At 43.4% G+C, this 20,767-nt stretch overlaps 8 protein-coding genes across 9 annotated transcripts; 3 read left to right on the top strand and 5 right to left on the bottom strand.

The window, feature by feature from the left end:
- Nucleotides 1-3,231: 3,231 nt before the first annotated feature.
- Nucleotides 3,232-3,435, bottom strand: BDCG_02203 (uncharacterized protein; the record flags this gene model as incomplete). Its single annotated transcript, XM_045417755.1, has 1 exon — nt 3,232-3,435. One exon carries the CDS (start codon nt 3,433-3,435, stop codon nt 3,232-3,234), a length of 204 nt encoding a protein of 67 aa, XP_045274489.1.
- A 2,930-nt stretch (nt 3,436-6,365) lies between these two features.
- Nucleotides 6,366-6,825, bottom strand: BDCG_02204 (polysaccharide synthase Cps1p; the record flags this gene model as incomplete). Its single annotated transcript, XM_045417756.1, has 2 exons — nt 6,366-6,758; nt 6,805-6,825. The coding sequence occupies 2 exons, from the start codon at nt 6,823-6,825 to the stop codon at nt 6,366-6,368; spliced, it is 414 nt and encodes a 137-aa protein (XP_045274490.1).
- A 1,259-nt stretch (nt 6,826-8,084) lies between these two features.
- BDCG_02205 lies at nt 8,085-10,012 on the bottom strand (the record flags this gene model as incomplete). Of its 2 annotated transcripts, XM_045417758.1 has the most annotated exons (8): nt 8,085-8,343; nt 8,396-8,587; nt 8,725-8,974; nt 9,054-9,117; nt 9,279-9,320; nt 9,375-9,401; nt 9,681-9,747; nt 9,847-10,012. In XM_045417758.1, the coding sequence occupies 7 exons, from the start codon at nt 10,010-10,012 to the stop codon at nt 8,475-8,477; spliced, it is 729 nt and encodes a 242-aa protein (XP_045279940.1). In that variant the 3' UTR covers nt 8,085-8,343; nt 8,396-8,474. The 2 variants fall into 2 exon arrangements, with proteins under 2 accessions (XP_045279940.1, XP_045279941.1); XM_045417757.1 differs by having other exon boundaries at nt 8,396-8,974.
- A 57-nt stretch (nt 10,013-10,069) lies between these two features.
- On the bottom strand, nt 10,070-11,238 carry BDCG_16515 (uncharacterized protein). The gene has a single exon (XM_045425739.1). The coding sequence runs from the start codon at nt 10,704-10,706 to the stop codon at nt 10,338-10,340; it is 369 nt and encodes a 122-aa protein (XP_045279942.1). The 5' UTR covers nt 10,707-11,238; the 3' UTR covers nt 10,070-10,337.
- Nucleotides 11,239-11,385: 147 nt separating this feature from the next.
- BDCG_02206 (uncharacterized protein) lies at nt 11,386-12,029 on the top strand (the record flags this gene model as incomplete). Its single annotated transcript, XM_045417759.1, has 2 exons — nt 11,386-11,490; nt 11,538-12,029. 2 exons carry the CDS (start codon nt 11,386-11,388, stop codon nt 12,027-12,029), a joined length of 597 nt encoding a protein of 198 aa, XP_045279943.1.
- BDCG_02208 (AAA family ATPase) lies at nt 11,860-20,158 on the bottom strand (the record flags this gene model as incomplete). Its single annotated transcript, XM_045417761.1, has 8 exons — nt 11,860-16,963; nt 17,058-17,153; nt 17,900-18,310; nt 18,360-18,432; nt 18,485-18,671; nt 18,719-19,556; nt 19,602-19,703; nt 19,778-20,158. 8 exons carry the CDS (start codon nt 20,156-20,158, stop codon nt 16,691-16,693), a joined length of 2,361 nt encoding a protein of 786 aa, XP_045274492.1. The 3' UTR covers nt 11,860-16,690.
- Nucleotides 12,880-15,261, top strand: BDCG_02207 (folylpolyglutamate synthase; the record flags this gene model as incomplete). The annotated part of the gene is made up of 4 exons (XM_045417760.1): nt 12,880-12,976; nt 13,027-14,233; nt 14,463-14,570; nt 14,818-15,261. The coding sequence occupies exons 2-4, from the start codon at nt 13,778-13,780 to the stop codon at nt 15,259-15,261; spliced, it is 1,008 nt and encodes a 335-aa protein (XP_045274491.1). The 5' UTR covers nt 12,880-12,976; nt 13,027-13,777.
- On the top strand, nt 15,337-15,906 carry BDCG_16516 (uncharacterized protein; the record flags this gene model as incomplete). Its single annotated transcript, XM_045425740.1, has 2 exons — nt 15,337-15,500; nt 15,747-15,906. 2 exons carry the CDS (start codon nt 15,337-15,339, stop codon nt 15,904-15,906), a joined length of 324 nt encoding a protein of 107 aa, XP_045279944.1.
- Nucleotides 20,159-20,767: the final 609 nt, after the last annotated feature.

Here is a 20,767-nt window from a genome sequence, read left to right on the forward strand (position 1 = left end):
AACTGCTCACAGATGTTAAGCATGACAGAGAGAGCTTGATGAAATTACTCTGTCAGAGTTTATATGAAATGAAGCAAGCTGCAAGAGTATAATATTTTCTTGTAATGAAGTATCTGACTACATTGAAATTCAAGATATCATCTTATAATGATGAATTTCTATATCACTCTGTTTACAAGATCTATCTAATATTGCATATTAATGATTATCAGATGATGAGACTTCAAGAACAGCAATTAAACTGAGTATTAAGAAAGATTGCAAAGAGATTTGAGACAAAGAATATTGAAGAGATTAAGTCATATCTTGAGATGAAGATTAAATACTAGAGGAATGATGATCTAGTGATTACACAGAGCTGTTATATTGAGAAGATTCTTGAAGATTTTGACATGAATAAGATAAATTCAGCTGGCATCTCAATGACAGTCAGTATATGACTAAAATTCTCATCTAATGAGAGAGAGAGATTGAATGATAACTTTACAGCTATGAGATATTATCAAGAATTGAGATCATTGCAGTATTTGATCTTAAGCAGCTGATCAGATCTAATATTCACAGTCAACTATCTCTCATGTTTTAACTTGTGTCTGCACAAGGCATGTTAGACAGTGTTGAAGCATGTTCTATGTTATATCAAGAAGACAAAAAATCATGGCATATTGTATAAGAAGAAGATAGAAGATGACCTGAGTTCTGTGACATACTGTGATTCAGACTGAGTGAGAGTGAATTCTCAATACAAATTGACTATCAGCTATGTTATATTGATTAATGAGTAGACTGACTGTGTGACTGTGTCTGAGATCAGAACCAGATTTTTTGATAGTCTTATTATCAATTTAACTGATCTCATTACACAGTTTTAACATTAGATAGTAGTCTCATACTGTCTCAGTGAGACTTACTGTCTACTCTTATCACATTTTTCAAATGAGATCATAATTTCCACTTCTCAATTTAAATTATTTTTATTGCTTTAAATGACTTTCAATCTTATTTAAGCATTATCAAAAAGTGTTACTTTTTAAAAAATTAAAAATAGTCTAAAAAAAACCTTAAAATGTCTAAAAATAGTAACTTTATGCTAAGAATGAGACTAAATGAAATTAAATGAGATCACTTTCTTATTTTTTTCAAGTCATGATTTCATTTTAAGATCTGATATATAGTCACTTTACATGTTTTTTTGATAGTCAGTCTCAGCAGAATTCATGTCAAGAAATGTATGAGATCAGATTAAATGAAATTAAATATGAAATTCATGATCTCAGCAGTCAGTCTATTAATGAGTCACTGATCTCATGATAATTGTAGAGACAGACATCTATTATCAAATCAATTATGAAAGCTGAGTATATTACAGCTAGTAAGACAGCTTGTAAGATAATCTAATTGAATAATATATTATATGATACTGAATTGATAAATGATGAAAAAGTGAAAATATGCTTACATCTATAAGTTAACAATAAGAGAGCAATTGATCTAACAAAGAGGGAATTCTTAATGTGAAGATTGTATTATATCAAGATTAGATATTATATTCTCTGTACTGATGAAGCCTGCATTTGAAGATTTTATCAAAAGAGTTGACATTCAGGAAATTGAGAAGAAGAAATGATTGAATGATAATGATGATACAGCGGATCAATGAATTTTGCATGTATTTCTTGATTTTTATGATTATTACTGTACAGACGCCTTTTCTAATGAGGAAATCAGAGTCCGATTGATGTAATTAATTATTATTGCATTTTTGAAAGATTTGAGAATGAGAAAGGCCCCGGGTGACGGCTTATAGACCACGATGTAGCAAGAGAGAGTGTTGGTGATTACTAAACTGACTGCTGAAATCATGAATTTCACATTTGATCTCATTTGATCTGATCTCATACATTTCTTGACATGAATCCTGCTGGGACTGGCTATCAAAAAAACATGTAAAGTGACTATATATCAGATCTTAAAATGAAATCATAACTTGAAAAAAATGAGAAAGTGATTTTATTTAATTTCATTTAATCTCATTCTTGATATAAAGTTACTATTTTTAGATATTTTAAGGTTTTTTTTAGACTATTTTTAATTTTTTAAAAAGTAATGCTTTTTAATAACACTTAAATGAGATTTAAAGTCATTTAAAGCAATAAAAATAATTTAAATTGAGAAGTGAAAATCATGATCTTATTTGAAAAATGTGACAAGTGTAGACAGTAAGTCTCACTGAGACAGTATGAAACTACTATCTAATGTTAAAACCATGTAATGAGATCAGTTGAATTGGTAATAAGACTATCAAAAAATCTAGTCCTGGTCCCAGACACGGTCACACGGTCAGTCTAGTGATTATGTAGGCTACTGGGGCAAAAGAGCTCAATCACCACCAGCGCCTGCTGGTAGAAGGGCCGACCAACTGCGGGACTCTCAACACCCCCTCTCAGACCAGCTATCACAGAGTACAGTACTTCTTCTCAGTGGCTTCCTTCAGTGATCTCCCCACAATGGCTTCTTTTTAATAATGAACTCAGTCAGTTCTAGAGCTCACAGGACTTCTAGGACATACTTCTGAGATGTCTCTTGACACTGTTAAAATGTTCAGAGTATTTGTTAGGAATTTTTAAGTCCATTCTGGGATCAAACCCATGCATGTTGACCACAGCGGGGCTCACGCTTAACGGTCTCATAACCTGTAGACTACTGGGGCAAAAGAGCTCGATCACCACCAGCGCCTGCTGGTAGAAGGGCCGACCAACCGCGGGACCCCCAACAGATTACTACACCTACCCTAGTCACGTGCCACCCCAACCTATTTAGTGTCACTCGCGTAGTTAGATTACAACACAACAACGTTATCCTCCAAGAAGGCATGTCCACACGTGATTGCCAGCTCAATCATTGTACTCTAAATACAAAAAATAAACAAAATAAACCAAACCCTTCTCCCTCTTCCACAAAAGGGCGGCTGGGACAGTCTATGAATCAATCAATCAATCAATTAGACTAGGGACAGCCATGAAGAAAGCTAATAATGTGGAAAGGAGTAGGGACACAGAGCGGACTAGGGAGGGCCACATCATCATGGGGATAGTTCGTGATTCATGTGGGTGGAATGTCAGGGACACCAGGGCCAATTAAGTCAGAGGTGGAAATGGTTTCGGCCGGAAAAACTGTCGGCAACTGAAAAGCATCCCAAAAGCCATTCTGTAATATAAAACCAGCAAAATGTTACTCCTGCATAACCCACTCCCTCGCAAACATGATCTTTTGCCAGCGTTCATTACTCTCAAGCATATCAGAACCAAACTTCCGAGGCCTAGCATCAGGTCTGTTGTACTTCGATGAGGCGGAGTGAGGTTTGCTGACAGACAACTCACCATCCACTGCCAAAGTGAGTGGAGATGGGCGGCGAACTTTGGGGCCCAAAGGCATGGTGGTTAAATAGGTTGTGACGAAACTGTAGACCGGTAGCAGCGTTTGGAGGGTATTCACACTGTGGCTGTGTTTCGATGCCATGCATGTCTGTGTTAAGAAGCTGGTTATGGGGGAGCTTGATATCACCCGATTCGGACGATGCTGGTGTTAAAGAAAGAAGGGCCTCTCATTCCATAGCCCCATAGGTCATTAGTGGCTGGGGCTGTGGTTGAAATTCCCATGAGCTGGTTGCAGGTGTAGGGTGCATATTGTCCATTGAGTATTCGGATGGTACAGCGAGGTAGGAGAGGAGCTGGCCACTGGGTTCAATATCAACCACACTTGTAATCATGTCTGGCTTCGGGTCGGGGCTTGTCAGAGATTTGACATTTGTATCTGAGAAGCCATCTCGTCTTTCTTTAACAGAACTTGGCTTTTTGACAAAGTGTTCAATGTTTACTATGGTATCAGCGGCTATTAAACATAAGCATTATGTCCTTTGTTCATACAATATCTATGACTTCACCTCCACCTCGCACGATTCAGTAAAGAATGATAGCATACGCTATAGTCTTGAATGAAAACGAGGAAAACAAGGGCGAACAGGTTGAGGTCGTGCTGTAGAAAACTCTTGAGTTCTCCTCTCATAGAAAATCCAATTCATCTAGCAAGTTTGTTAGTAACTTCCACACATAAATTAAGCAAGGGGCAATACCTACATGTACCAATTGGCGGGCTAACCAGAAGCAATGCGTAGCTCGCAGCACAGCAAGCGTTCTTTGACAGGCCTCATGTCTATCAACTCAAAAGTCGGCAGGATAATAATAGTGTTCACTCCAGGCATATCCATGCATGAGAAGATCCTCAGGCAAGTAGGATTTTGTTCCTGAAGTCATAGGGGAAAAGGTAGGGAATCTATCAATTTCAGGTTCAATGTCAATGCTATTCAGAAACATTACAACATGCTCTCAAGGGATTTGCTTAGCAACATATTTCATTGCTTCTGGAACTTGCGCGAGGCTGAAGAGAAATGCCAGCAATGAGTGTCCGCAGGCTAGTGTGCCTTTGTCGACTGCATGTACAAGAAGTATGGAGCTGGTACAGAACATCAGCGATATAGCCAGGTCCACCTGATAATGAGATGTGGTGTCTTCAGTCCAAGGAAGTTCAGTAAAGGTCTTGAATTCACTCTTTGTTGAATATCCATAGCCAATCACTGACGCGATGTTACCCAGTGTGATATGAACACTGTTTAATCTCATAAGCCCCGCAATATCTGTCCCCAGACGCGACATAAACTGGCTTTCATTCTTTTCAAGGTTCTCAAGATCACCGGTAAAGAGATAGCGATGGATTCTCACAAACATAGTCATGGTAGCTTCATCTTCACAAGATTGGTTTTCCGCGAAGAAAAGTTGCAGGGAAGCTGTAGCACTTGGGAAAGGCTGGACAGAAAGCAAGGACTTGATGAGGAGAAAAAATCTGCAGAGGCCATCATCTCTTTTGAAAATACTTAGATGATGTTGTAGGCGGCCTGTTCCGGGACATTCTTCTGCTATCCTCTTATACCAATGCTCAGAACGAGCCCTCCAGGTGTTGATTTCAGGTTTGGTTGAACATCTAGCATGTGCCACCCTGTATGCATATCTAGAAAGATCGCCAAGAATCTCCATCGAACCTTGCCTTTCTGTAGAGTCACTTGTGCTTTCTATCAAAGGAGTTGAGGCCCCCGAGACCTCATCAACAAAAGATGTTAGCTGCTTGAAGTGCTTCTCACTTTTTCTTAAACAGTCACAATATGGGGTGATTTCTTGAAACCATATCCGTTGGAGAGCTGACCTCAGCTGCTCATCAGGCAAGTTTTGGAGCTTATCGCGTGCGGAAGATATCTGTTCATCAGTGCACTTCTCAATGCTATTTGGCAAGTCATATTGAATCTCAATGCATTTCCTTTCTGCTTCTGTAACATGACAGCACAGGGAAGCTACATCCTCCTTCAGTTGTTGCTCAGAGGGGGGGTTGGAATTGAGTTGAAGAGAGGCTGGTAGTTCAAGAACAGACACTGTTGATGGCGGCTTCAGATTATTTATCCTTTTTCCCTTCAAGGTCACGGTTGCCCCATGCTGTCTTGTTCAAAAAGTAAGCGAAACGAAGAGAAATCGGAGGAGACAGGGCAACATATCACATGGAGAGTGCATGCAGTGTATATCTTAATAGCACCATGCAGGTATTCAAAGAGGATCGAAGCAGGTAGGAGGAAAATATCCGAAGAATGCTCTTGAAAATAGCCCAAGAACTTGACAATTTTGCTGAAGAACATCCAAGTGACAAGTAAGTGCAATGGTGAGCTGTGAAAGGGAAAGTTTTGGGTTGCCTTGTGGCAGAGCCATACCAGCGCCCCATCAACTATCAATGCAGGCGGTGAAAGTGTTGTTAGGAAAACTGCATAGGTGCTGTATGGGTGCTGCCTAAGAATTCGAATAGCAGGTCAGAACATCCAACCCAGAGAATGAAGAGAAAATAGAAACTAACCACCATATATATCGCTTCACAAATAGACTACGCAGGTTGCTTCTCCAGTTACTCCTGGCCCAGTGACAACACTGCTTTAGAAAGTTCAGGTTCTCCTCCAGAGTCATGAGAACTAAGACCTCTGGATGATTCTGAAAATAAGTTCAAAAACTGTTGCAGTCAAGCCACCGGGTCAAGAAGTTATCATCGTCGCAGGACAGGCTCCTCCCACACCACTTCTCAGCAAGAAATTCTTCAATGAAGCTCGGGTTCTGCACAATCTCGGTATGATAGGCAACTGTTCTCTCTGAAAGACACGGCACCCCTCCATCTATTTTTACCATGGTGGCACAGTCAAAATTCCTCCTTCAAAGATATAAGTCTCCGAGGAAACACCAAAGCCGCTGTGACAAATTTTGCACCGGATGACGATGTAGTCATTGGCATGTGGCAACTCCCCCCATTCTGCTGTTATTCTTAAATGGCTCGATGATCCATCGGAGAAGCTGCTGGGACCAGAAAACATCATTGTCAGCAAAGACAATGATCTTGCTTTTTGCTGCTCGAATTCCAGTCACCATCTGGTTCCTTTTGTTTGGTGTCTTCACAGCTTTCACACAAACTTCAGGCCGTGGTTGCATAGTGTTGACAATGCCATCAACTATTTCCTCCACCTGTCTCCGGTTCTCCTCCACAGTTATCAGAATGACCTCGCATGGGTTGTTTGTGAGAATCAACTCGAGTGCTTCTCTTTCACAGCCATCAAGGGTAGGTATAATCACTGTAACATCATTTGGTGTCAATTTGGAATCTGCTGTTGGGAAGAGAGGCTTGGAAGTGTGATATGCCCACAGGTTGACTCCAAGCAGGACATACCAATAGAGGCTTGACAGTCATGGTCAGCATCAACAGGATATTATGCTCAAAGCAAGAAAGACTTACAAAAGTATTCAAAAACAGATTCAATAATCATTCTTGATATGCTCCATGAATGCAAAGAGATAGGGATGTACAGATGGGAATCACAGTTGTCTGATCTATGTGCCTGGTTGTGGTATGGAGACAGTTTCAAATTTGTGAGTATCAGGCTCTCATATTTATATCCATTCACCTAGCTCTAAGCTGATACGAGACTTCCGCACGATCGATATGCATGGCTGCAGCCACTACTCATTTAATCTGACAGCACTTGCAATTTTGGCCAACTAGCCCTACGCAACTTCATGTTCCGCGGTCTAGACCGCATTCTCTTCCTTCCGCATAAACACTTCTCAGGCATTGCTAAGGCTGTGATATTTCTTGCAACTTTCAAGGGGGTGATCAGAGCATGTGAGCCGGGTAATCCTTCTTCTCAGCTCGGCTTACGGTCCCACCATTTGCCTGAGTGGGAAAAAAAATCAAAGATTTTATGCTGCTAGAGATTTGGCTAGGGAACAGCAAAACCACTAATGCACTCTAGACACTGTCGCTGACTGTGCTTGCAGGTGTTACAAACAGAACCCAATCCATCTTCATATGCCTGCTGCACACTCTTGCATTCGCAGCAAAAAATCTCATCTTCTAGGACCTGCTTCTGCATTCTCACATCTGTCTGTATCCAGTTCAGTTTCCTTTGAACATTCTTTCACTTTCAATTTTCTTCCATAGCCCTTTGTTCTTGCTTCTCCAATGCTTGATTGGTAGTCTTGGTATGAAGTTCGTCTTTGCTCTTTTGCTTGCATACAGTAGGTGGTAGCTGCAATCTTGATTCAGGATACCGACACTTCTTGCAGGTATTTTTGACCCATTCCTCTACTTCTTCAAGAGCAGCCTCGGGATTCATTCTATATACATTATCCATGGCTGTTCTTCATGCAGCAAGGCTGCTCATCCGGAGTCTAGCTGAGAAATTAAGATCTATCCAAGGAACAAAGTTTGATTGACTTGTATTTTTTCTTTTAGTTTTCGGCCCGTTTGGAGCAGCTCTGCCCTGCTGCCCAGGTTCAGCTCATTCATGTGGAGATTTACACCAATCAAGGTTCCCTTGTTGCTGACTAATGAAGATCTTCTGGCCATGTAAAACTGCGGGAGAAAAGACGACAGATGAGGGTATGACTTTGTTATTGAAGTAAAAATGTATGAAACAACTAAGTGAGTAATCACACATATACACTTCCTATAAAGATTTTCTCCAGATGCCGCTATTTTCTCCTACCATACTTTTTCACCACCTGATCCCAATTGTCAACTCAATTCACAGCAGGAATAGCATTTGGCATATTTTCATAGTCCTCCACACTGCAATAGAATGGGACAGGTGTTCGCGAAAATGTAGTGCAAGCATGGCCAATGATAACATATTTCCCTCCAGTCCAATCACCATACATGACTCCCTCATAGCTTTCAACCATTGTAACTTCGTCAGAAAGATGATACCTACCTGAGAGTTAGCAAGAGTATTATCATGGCAGGTGTCAGGCAAATTCACCGCCCTCTAACATCTGGCTTTCTGGACACTATTGGGGCCATTCATTGCGCAGGTAATATGCTCTGGTAGGGTGTTTGAATCACGCCATCATCCTTTCGTTCCGCTCCGCGGTCATAAATGATGGGCCATAGGAAGTCGTTTTGAAGGGGTTGAACCAGTCCATTACCAATAGATTTCGTTCTGCGGTGATGACTAGAGGGCAACAGGCAATCAAATACTGAGCAAAGAATGGAAGCCATAAGAAATGATCCTGCCTGTAAAACAATACTGATGCCACAAGGCAGCCATGGAGCAGTATTCATCTTTATATGCAGCCATCACGCACTCACCAGAGTCTGTGAATGGAAATCTGGGCAGCACACTATCAAAGCTGTTTTGCAATAAAGTAGCGGAGCTCCGTGGCTGATGGTAGCATTCTGATGATAGTATCTTGTAGTGTTGTTGATCATATTGCCTCCAATACAATTTACCCGGAGTTGGTTTTCTTTTTTCAAGACAAAGTTTGCTGGAGTTGACAGATGACAGACTCATGTGATTGGCTGTTCGGGCCGCAGGCCCCACACCAGCCGAACCGGAGCACTGTGGGGATAATTTTGCCAAGCATCAAGAAAACATGGGGTAAGTGGATGTATAAAAGTGCGATTGGACATCTAAATACCATGAGCAATTCTGAACTTCGCAGTATGAAAGTAAATTCACCACAGAGGCTGGACCTCTCATCCCTGAAAGAGAGCCCAATACGCAAAAGCTACTATTATGAAAAAGCCAGCCAAAAAAGAACAAATTGCACTAGCTCAAGAGCCTAAGTTTTATGAATCTCCTTGAGGTGGATATCACTGCAGTAGCATTAGAGCATATCAAGATCAAACACAAACTTACTTACAAAATAAGAGTTGCTCCAGGTGGGATCAAGCCCGGAAATCCACTTTTTCAGGTTATGTTAGTGCTAGAATGATTCCTTCCAGTGAGTTAGACATACCGATCGCCATATGCATACTCCCTGTATCTGTTAGTTTAGCAAGACATAGAGCAGATGTGAGATGTACGGAGGAATAATTATGGTACACTCTTCTCCTATGGTCATATCCAATACAGCCTTCTCAAAACCTACAAGATGGTGGAGATCAGCGTGACTGAAGCGATTCCATAGCTAAATGTCTCTTGCCTATGATAATCATTCTTTTCTCCCCAGAGGCAACTTGAAGTCCCCTCTATCCGCGGTACTGTCGATCCTGTAGGATGATGAGCACGTTGGTGGGAATTGAAGACAGAGGGTCTGCCTTACATCTTACCCTTGTGACGCTCCTTGGTATCATCATGAAGATATTCAGTGTATGCTACCCTCACTCTATCTCCACAACTTGGTTTATCAACAGCATTTTCTCCCTCAATAATTATATTTGTATCTAGTACATGTTAGGATCGTGGATCCAAAGAGACGCAGCCATTACCTTGAGTGCTGGGCTTTGCCTGTGGGTGGGCTCCATCCCTGGAAGTGCTGTCCAAGCTAGTGGAGTCAGCCCCTGAGTGATTAGACTGCGGGCTATTCTCGTGAGCCTGGCTGTTATTCTTTGGGTGACTGCGCGGTTCGTCCGAGTCATGAGAAGTATCAGTCATGGCTGTGAACTGGGCCGCAGCGGACTTGGGAAAGGTGAAGGTTGTAAGCTATTGAGGATATGGTTCAATTTGAAAGACCAGAAAACTGAAGCAGAATGTTCTTGAAAAGCTACAGAAACAATGGGATGTTGTTGACCTTATATATTTCCAATGTGAAACCCGATGATACAAAGAAAGCAAGAAAATAAGATGTATGTGTGCAGCTGCTAGCCAAATGACAAAAGAAATTGAAAGAATGTATGTTGTCAGTAAAATCTACCCAATTCTCTCAGGAAGCTACACCACATCCCTCCCTGGAAGCACGACAATGCCATCATAGAATACCTCACTCGGACCAAAGTAAAGTCGCCATAACCAGGATCTCAAATTTTCGGCGAAGGTAAGCATATAGCCTCCGATGCTGCAGGTAATTAGCCAAAAGAATATGAAGTACATGGTAATACCAGTTTTTACCATCTTCAAACCAATTGGCATTGTTCAACAAGACAGAGCAAGAATAGGATGGGTCACATGGCTCTTCTGATGCAGTCTCAGTGAACTCGAAAGATACTTCAATGATAATAGCCAATTGAAATTTAGGCTCAAAGCTTGAAGTCATGGATGTGTTGTCGGCAGGCAGATGTTGAGGCACCACGAGCATCATGCAAGGAGTGAGGCTGTTGTGGGATGAGGCTGCAGAGAAATCTCTAATCATTTCACAAAGTTCAAAGAACAGTGATCCGTGGGCCAGGAAAGGCCAGATAAGGAGTGAGGATGAGAGGGTTATTGAGAATGAGTTGGTGGTGAGGCATCTCTTATATTTCTTTCTCCCTTGTGCAGTGATGATTGAATGAACCAAGGAGTGCTAAGTTCTATTCTTGACTAGATATCATGGCGCTTGATACTAATAGAATGTGCAAGGAGCCAGTATTTTGCCGCAATAAAAATCTCGAAGATCATAAGAAACAGAGAATCTTTGATCTTTTGACTCTTCTCCCGGGGATGCTAAGGCAATGCATGAAATAGAGTCTGGGCCTGCATGCACAAATATTGTGAGAGATGGAGCCAGGAGAGTAACATAAAGCAGAGTCTGAACAGCTCTGCAGTCCGGTCTGGGGTCCAATGTTAGTAATAAAAGGATCCACACTCAGAATTGCTGTTGATTGACATGCGCTGAATTTTAGCAAGCAGGTCCGTGCTGAGCCAGTGCTGCTGATGGCCAAATTATGGTTTGAATTAACTTTCGGATGGGCTCCCCTTGGCAAGACAACACTAAGGTTCGGGGCTGCTGGGGCTGCTCTGGTTAGCAGCCCCTGCCCCATTGAATTTAGACTAAGTCCTGTGCATCTTCTTTCAAATGTTTTGTGTTCTTGAAATCGTTCAGACAACTCGCAATGAGTGCTTCACTCAGCAAGCAGCTTGCATTGCAGGTAATCACAATCTGTGAGGAGGTAGGCGATGATGAGCGGATTGACAGTATTCTTTTTGAGGATGAGACTGTGAGTGCTAGCTCACAAGCAAAAACCCCAGCAACTCATTCTCCCAGTTTATAGAGAAGCTCAAGAGTCTCTTGCCAACATTTCCAGCCTCATTACAATGGCTTATCAAACATACTGCAACGACGGCGAGAAATCCGAAGGAGTATGGTGCAAGAGATATTACAAAACATAGGGCCTTTAACACCTTGTGGACGGCTTCAAAACCTGAGCTTAAGGCGGTCGTCGGAGAGTTTCTCCTCTCTTGTTGTATCAAGCCAGCAAACTTTTGGAAATGGAAATCAGAACATGTTCCAGAGGTGTCGATAAACTGCTATCTTGAGGAAGTGTACCGCTCCCATCAAGATCGACAGCGTGATACAGTTAGATGGAGGCTTTTGTTGATTTCAATCGCTGGGCTATTGGAAAGATTTAATCATGCACTCCTGAGGAATGGTACCCGCGAGGACCTTATTACTATTATCTCAAATTCCAGCTTAAGCCTGCAGCACAAAGATGAAATCCGCAAGGAACTTCCTGGTTGGATTAATAAATCCAAATGAATCAACCTGTTGGCAAAGGAAATAGGGTACGGCGGCATCTGTTGTCTTCCTGATGAACCAGGGGATTCACTGTAGGTTTAATCATTTTGCAACCTAGAGTGTCATTTTTCTAACTTTCGCAGCTGGGACCATCATCTTCCGAAAACAGGACCTGTGCGTGAGGCCTGTATAAAATTGTTGAATGATAGGGGCATTGAAGAGGCCGCATCTGAGAATGTGACCGGGGATGATCTGAATTATATCAGTGCTAATGTTGCTGCGGAAAGGGTGATTCAATATCTGCACAGCTTTTACAGTGACTTCCAGTTTCTCAACCAACATTCAGAAGGGCAAGTGCATCCGCTTGAGACAGCAGTAGGTAAGCTATTCTGGGATTTATGCAGATGAAGCACAAGTGCCGGGGTTAATAACAATATTGTGACAGTAATTGTGACCCAACCACCCCGGAAGCACAGCCAGCTGGAGCAGAGAAGCACTCACCCAAAACGCTGATGTGGCCAAGTGTCCCAACATCCATGCCGTATGGAGAATCTGTCACATTCAGTACTCAGTGATGGCGATGCAAGCGGTGTGAGAACTTTGTTATTCCTTCTTTATGCCCTTGGCTGCTCGCAAATTCAACAGGATATCCTCTTTCGCGGGCTTGAAGCACAGAAATGTTGAAATGTTGATGGAAATGTACAGGAAGTCTCATTGCAAGATGGTGATCTCAATTTGAAGTTAGCTCAACTGTTATCAGGCTGATCTGTCATTCAACAGGCCATCGACTTTTGTGTTCAGCATGGGTGTATTGCATTGAACAAATCACCTGACGGTTCACTGGCTTACTCAATTATCAATCAGTCCCAGCATCAAATCTTACAGTCCTTCAAGGCTGATGAGATGGACCGACTTGGATTGATATTTGTATCCCACATCTATCCCCAGGATGAGATTTTGAAAGCCTTGTGAGTTTATTACCCAGCCCTTTGATGGAGCTTGACTGATAAAACCTTAGCTACCATCGCATTGGAAAACTCTTATTGCCCTATATGAAATGTATGTGGTGATACATTGATGACAGGTGTCCCAGTCTTCCGGAATCAGTCCATGGTACCTTTGTGAAAGCCACTCTAGCGGCTTGTAGATTGCTCCCTAAATCTCATGCTCTCAGCTTAATTTCAACTTTGAGACTACAGGATTGTCATCTGCCGAATCACCTACGGATGGCCATAGCATTCCAGAAGAGTGTCTGTTTGAGGTCTATTGATGACCACGATGGATCCGACATTGTGATACAGGACATATTAGAAGAAATTCCTAAGGGCTCGGCGGACATAAGGGTTCATTGTGGCTATGGTTGTTTACAATTGTCGTGGGCAGAAAACGCGATTTTGTGTGAGGAGTTTGGTATAGGCAAGCAGTGTCTTGGGAGTTGGGAGCCCAGGTTAGAGTCATCATCAGCACTGTCATCAGGGTTGGAGCTTAGAGTGGTTCGATTGAAAACCACGGCCCTCAGCAGGTTATTAAGATACGAAGGGCAGTTCGAAGATGCATGTGATCCTCTTAAACAGTGTCTTGAAATGACACAGCGAGGCGCTAGCTGTTATCATATAATGCACCACCTGGCGGATGTGTATTGTGAGCTAAGAGATCCGGAGAGTGCTGAAAAGTTGGTATGAGCAGAAGTCCAACAGTTGGAGGCCGATGGCGAGCAACATTCCAGAGCTTTTTGATGTCTTGCTCTCCCTTTGGCGGAAGCCTATACCATGCAAAGTAGGCATGATGAGGCCTGGTCTCTTCTTTCTCCGCTGATCGAGTTTTATGAGAAGATGGACAGCCTTGATGTATCCAATGAAGTGGGTCACATGCGCTCAGTGATCAGCCTCACCCATTTTTTTGAAGGCAAAGAGTGCTGGATGGATGCTGAAAAGACTCTGGAAACCGCGAGGCATCTCATTGAAAAGTACAGCAACACCTTTCTACCGGATGGCTTCTATTCAGCCGTCATTTACCTCCTCTCCTCCAAGATAAATTTTTCGCTGAGGAATCAACTTGAGGGGTGGAAGTTCTTGAACTTAGCAAGAGAGATCCGCTTGAGGCGGAAGGAACAACATTTCATACCTGGACTTGGAACATATTTCTTGAGCCATCTAGATAATTGGGCAAATCGGCAATCTGCAATGCATGCACTGAGTATCGGCGCCTCTTCCGCTCCTACAGCTGTAAGATACCATGTGACATATCATCCCAGCCGCCTATTGGGCGTCATACCCGCGTGACTCGGCAGAGCCAGACGGGCCATTTTTAGCCTGATTTCTCTTGGCAGATTGCATCACCAAGAATAAAACCCAACCATTTATCCAATATGGGCGTCAAAGGTCACCATTATGGAGAGATATGAGGTTAGACATCTGTTTGAAATTGATTGTGTTGTGTACTAAGCTAGTATAGAAAGCCATCCGCTGCTTAAATAGCAGGCGGTCCCGCGCGAAGCGCAGCTTAAATGAGATGCAGGGTTCAGATGATATGGTAGCATGGTTGGCCCTTCTGGGGCACTCGGTAGGTTGAGACATCCTACCTTCATGCACCTTGCTGATTGAAAACTTAGGTTGAAGATTTGAACCATTTGAATATCATTCACATTGCAGGAACAAAAGGCAAAGGTAGTACCTGTGCATTTGTCGCATCAATTCTCAAAGCGCATGGAAAGAAGTTCAGGTCCTCATGAAAAATTGAGCTATACACATCACCGCATATGATAAATATATGTGAAAGGATCCGCATTAATGATGAGCTAATATCGCAGGATCTTTTCGCAATTCATTTCTTCAAGGTCTGGGATATGCTACTCTATCAAGCGACACCCAGTCTAGACATTCCTCATTACCTTCAGCTTCTAGCGCTTCTCTCTTTTCATGTCTTCATTCAGGAGAGGGTTGATGTGGCAATCTATGAAACTCATCTTGGTGGTGAATTTGATGCAACCAATATTATCACCGTGCCGATTGTTACAGTGATCACCTCAATCTCAATGGACCATGTTAGATTACTTGGGCCAACCATTAAAGATATTGCTTGGCATAAGGAAGGAATATTCAAATCTGGAAGTCTGGCCTTTTCTAGCACTCAGGAACCAGCAGTTGCAACAGTCCTTCAACAGAGAGCAACTGAAAAACAAGTCATGGTAAAGTTTGTTGATTTTGACAGCATGCTTTCAACTGATGTAGCGGCTCTCCAGCCTAAAGCATAAAAAATCAACTGCTCTTTGGCTGTTGCCGTGGCCCGCGCTTGGTTGTCTGCAAAGGCATTAAAAGAGCAGAGAAGCATGGATGATGTGATTGATTGTGGTATTAAGCAGTTCTCCTGGCCGGGCCGATATCAGCAAATTAGTGATCGGAATCATCAGTGGTTTCTTGACAGGGCACACACTGAGTTAAGTGTGCGTTATGCAGCGGAGTGGTTTGTTGAGCGAGTCATAGAGCACTCAAGGTGATTTTGTTTTATCTGCATCATGTGCAATGTATGCTAACCATTCTTAGCAGCACCAGCCCAGCGCGCATTCTTATTTTCAGTCATTTTTCAGATCGAGATGGCATAGCTCTTCTGCGTAGCATTGCTATGTCATTGTTTGAGAACAATATCCGGGTGCAACATGTTATTCTAAGTTTGTATGATGAATTTCGCGATGGCCGAACAAGGATTGGTATAACCTATCTTTCAACAGTATATATGTAGACTAATTCACTCTCAGATCAAAATTCGACTAACCGCTTTTCTGCTGATATTCAAGAAAGTTATGCCGAATTTTGGAGAAAATTCGATGCCGCTGCAACAGTATCATGCAAGAGAACAATTGAGGGAGCTTTACATCAAGCTAGAACAACTGGAGATTTAAACAACAGCATGCAAACCTTGATAACAGGCAGCTTGCACCTGGTCAGCGGCGCATTTTATCTTTTAGGGACTCACATAAAGGAGAGAGATGGGATCTCATCAACGAGAGGTGCATAGAATGCACACTTCAGGGAAGCCACTCATGTGTCCCTTTCCTCAGTGTAACAGGAGCTCCGGAAAGGGTTTTACAAGGAAAGAAAATTTGAATGAACACCTCCAATGTCTACACAGAGATGATGGACGCTGAACCCCTGAATGCAAGCCGAATTTGGGTCCGGAACTGAAGCCAGATGCCATGCTTCTCATACTTCCAGTGCCTCTCACATTAAAGTGAAAGCGGGAGTTGAACAACCCACAGCCTTCCCTGGGGGATGAAGGTTCATCAGATATATATGATTTAAAAGAAGAGGTTGCGCGGTTATGGGTTCAAGTACAGAAGCAAGACATGCAGCTTCGTGAGTTGGAAAGAGATGTAAGGGAGTTGCAGCAGAGGCATAATTGATTTGAGCATTCTTAGATTTTCTTTTCAATGTTCTTTTTGGGTTTCAAGCATATGTTTGCACATTTCAGCTTCAAGACATCTTGTATTTGCGGCTTTTCTTCTCCAGGCTCAATCCAGGCCATCATAACCTGGATGTGTGAGTCTTTCATGTAGCAAGGTGTTGTAGGGAACTGGGGCGGGCACTCGTGCTGCTATCGGGGGTAAGGCTACGGCGTGGATAGCGCTGGTGATGGTGTAACCGCAGTGAACTGGGCACAGCCAGGGGGAAGAGGAAGCATGACACTCAATACGCTCCCGTGCACGTAGATCCAGCTTTAATACCACCATACCTGCCACGCTTTAGAGTAGTCTTCAAACCCTTTGGTCCCCGAGTAATGAGGCCCCGGTATTGCCAACATCGAGTATCTTGATCAGCTTGGGCGCGGCCCCTTGATGCGTAGCGATGTTTCACTGGTGAAGACTGCTGCCTCATCATCCTTGGCCACTTTTTGGGTCTCCGGGGAGGAGTGTCAGGTTTGATGGTCATGTCAACCACCTCGATATCATCATTGGTCTTCTGTTGCCAAGACGGGTGTCCGTGTTTCCGTTTAAGGGATCAAGGCCGATGGGATGCTGCTGAAGAGCTGGAGGTGCAAGTGATGGAAACTCACAAGAAACTCGGAGCCGACCATCCTTCTACACTGATCAGCATGGCCAACTTGGCATTGATGTACAGGCATAAAGGTCAATGGGACGCCGCTGAACAGCTGGAAGTCCGGGTGGTGGAGACTTTTAAGAGGCCACAGAGGCTTGTGGTCTGTGGTCCGCAGTAAATGCTGGTGGGCACGGGAAATATTTCGGCCAGAAAAACCTTCAGACTGAACAGCTTACTAAACAAGAAAAAAAATGCCCGAGCGACGGCCACGAAGCCTATCAAATTCTAGGCCAAGACATGACATGTTTGAGGCGCAAATACGGGGAAAGAAGAATATCCAACCGGCGAAATATTTATCCGGCTCCAGCCCTTCCATTCCCTCCCAACTGCTTCCTCCTCCTCTTGCTGTTCGTGTTCTTGCTTTTCAAGCTTCACAGAAAGTGGGATACGCATTCTTCCTCAGCTGCATAGCAAAGTCCGGGTGCGGGGAGAATGACTGAAGGGTTACTGAGAGCGATGTTCTTATCCACCCGAAATACATCCACCATTCATGGATATAGACTATCGTCAGAACCAAGGTCACTTCGGTGCGGAGTATGAGTGCCGCGCGGATATGAAAGGATAAAAGAACAAAGGAAAAAAATGAAACCCTAAAATACACATCAGGTATACATGCTGCTGACATGAGTAAACTCTTGAGAATAATCCTTGTTTGAAATCAAGGCTTGCTTGATATACTTATAGCTAACATGACTACCATCATCTGTTGCGAGTGCATGTGCAATGGACATTAGGTTTTTGATCTGGCTTGCTGTCTTAGCAGAAGAACCTGAACTGAGAGGGTTGCAACAGACTTACCTCCCGCTCATTGAGGTTCAAAATCGCGAGGCGATCCAAGTCGTGATCGCTCATAACCGCTGGTCCTTGATGCGTACGTGCGCGGGTGGTAAAACTCGCCCGTATGTCCTTTCTTTGATGTTGGCTCAGTTTTTCGTATTTGATTTTCAAATGAATCCTGCTAAGAATTGCCTCATCAAACTCTGTTTCCCTGTTTGTTGTGAGGAAAAAGATTCCCTGGAAATACTCCAGCTTGCGAAGAAATATTGTAACATTAGCGTCCTTGAGGGCATTGATAGACGCCTGATGTTCGAGGAAGACATCAGCTTCATTCAGTAGAAGAAGGGTGTTGAACCACTTAGCAATTTGAAAGATGCAAGTGAGATTGTCCTCGACTTTATCAGGGTTCATGATGAGCTGGGCAGCAGGTATCTAAATAGATTAGCTGGAATTGTAGGCTGCCAATGAAAACAGGGCTTACTGGGTGAAGTAGTTGCTTAAAATGCTCAGACATGGCCTCGGCAGTCAAGGTCTTGCCCACACCCGGGGGGCCACTGACTCAGTTAGCACAAGTAACACACTGAGGGTTATGAGGAAAGGACCTACAACAGAAGGACATTCAAGCCCTGTCCCTTGCCCTTGACAAAGTCATCAAATGAAAGAAAGGGGACAATCCTCAACCGGGTCTTCGTGAGTGTCATTAGAGTATGCTTCTTGTCGTCTGGAATAGTCAAGCTCTTAAAAAGACTGGGTGACCACTTGATATTGTGGATGTCATCTACAGCAAACTCATCTGGGACCAGGTCAGTGGTTGCTTTAAAGATGGGAAGAAGAGCTTACAGAAAGCATTATTCTTGAAACTAAAACCAGGAACCGAGGGACAGCATATCAAATAATCATCATCAGTCATGCTGGGGTTGTTAGTATCAGTACTCTTGAATTTCTCTTTCTCTTTCATCCGCTGCTTGTTCTCAAGTTTGTCCAAGTTGAACCAAATATTTCCATCCGTATCAGACCTCATCGAGCTGGACGCCTCAACGCGCGGGCGGTAGTAATTCGGGTTCATTTCATAGAAGAATGCGGCATCGATGCCGATACGGCTGTTGACCTTCACCTGCATAGGCTCCCCTTTGTGCATGGAAAAGGCCATTCCATGACAATGCTGGATGTGTGTTCCCACTAATTGACAGAATTTCTTCCCGCATTCGATAAGGTTTTGCCTTAATCTTGTGTGCTGAGGGTGGTATTCAAGCGGAAACACTGGCAGTGCATGGATGGCTTGCAGACCTGAGAATTTTTCAATTATCAGATGAATACCAGATTTTCCAAGAGATTTTCTGTCACAGTCAATGTAGCTGCAGCTGAGTTCATAATACTCAACACCTGTGTGTTTTTCCTTCTGTTCGACAGCATTTAACACCACACATCGAGGCTTCTCTGTCCCGAAGCATGTGGCATATAGGATACATCCAGGCTTCATGACAGCCCAGAGCAAGTCCCAAGCGATTTGTCCAGCTTTTAATTGCGGTAGGAGTTGCTCGGTCACTGACTGATATGTGCGAGTGATAAAGTTGACAAACAGAGATATGTGTTTTAGCTTGTCTTCGGGGGCACCCGCTGCTCTCGCCTTATATCTCTTGAGGTCAGGGAGAAAGTTATACAGGAGCTTCTGATCAATCTGCGCCTGGTTAGTTACTGCCTGGGCCACTAAAGCAAAACATACAATAGGCTTATCTTCTTGCAAGCCAATAGCATTTGCAGCGCCCATAACATGTCGCAGGGCTTTTCGAATGAATTCTGAGTTGACGCGAACAGTAACCCTTTGCTTCAAGGAAGGCATGTCTGTTATGCTGGTTAATATGAGTTTGCAAACATGATAGAATTCGGGTAGCCACTCACCAGTTTGAGTTCTGACGACAAAGGCGTACTGATCAAGCTCGTCAATGCCCTTCTCTTCCACTGCTTCTCTCGTCTTAAACTTTGACGTTGCCTTATCCCAGCTGCAAATGGGTCAACCCGCTTGAAATCGGGTATAGACCCCATTGGAATCTCTTTAGACTTGGACGTGGGCGGCTTGCTTGGTTCAGATGTTGAGGCTTCTTCCTTGGGCTCAGACGCAGCGGCAATGCGCACTGCTTCAACAAAGAGCCGCGCAAACTCTTCTGCTTGGCCCCATGCCATCCCATGTAGAGGATTTTCGTTGGTCGGAGTGAACGGGGGCGTCTGCGTTGGAGATGAGGTGGCAGGAACCTTTCCCTTGAGATTCGTTGCTTCAGGCATTGTGATAGGTAGTGGTACGCAGAAATATAATCAGCGGCAAGATACGCAATTCGAAGATTTCTCGCAATATTCACATTCAACGAATTGTCTCTTCATTGCCTCAGGATTTGCGGGGATTTTGGCTCCTTATATGCTTATAGTGCCATCCACCCCAATCTCGACCATTGCACTCGCGCCTACTTGCCTTCATTGCGAATCATCAACCCATTAGCGAGGTCTAGGCTAGGTTTGTTGTTGAGAATGAAAAGGAACGTTGGTTCTGGCTTGCGGTAGTATGGTGATCTCTCTTCTACGTCAACCTTGGCGATGCAAATACGGGAGATGTTAGAAGGGATCCCGGTAGTTGCATTATCGGTTTTCGTGCTATAAAAAAAGAAAAAGAAGAGAAAGCAAAAGAAACTGTGCTATATGAGTTGGAGTAAGACAGCACACTATTGCTGATTGGGCAGCTGTTGATATGATGAATTTTAGATGTGTTGGTAAAGATGGAAAGATCATCTCGGACAACTGGCATGACAGGACAGGGCTACACAGGACGGGACAGGACAGGACGGGACAAAGTGCATTTCCACCAATCAATGTTCATGGTGCCCTAACGCGCCACGAGTA

The sequence above is a fragment of the Blastomyces dermatitidis genome, assembly GCF_000003525.1.
Source record: "Blastomyces dermatitidis ER-3 genomic scaffold supercont1.2, whole genome shotgun sequence".
NCBI lineage: Eukaryota > Fungi > Ascomycota > Eurotiomycetes > Onygenales > Ajellomycetaceae > Blastomyces > Blastomyces dermatitidis.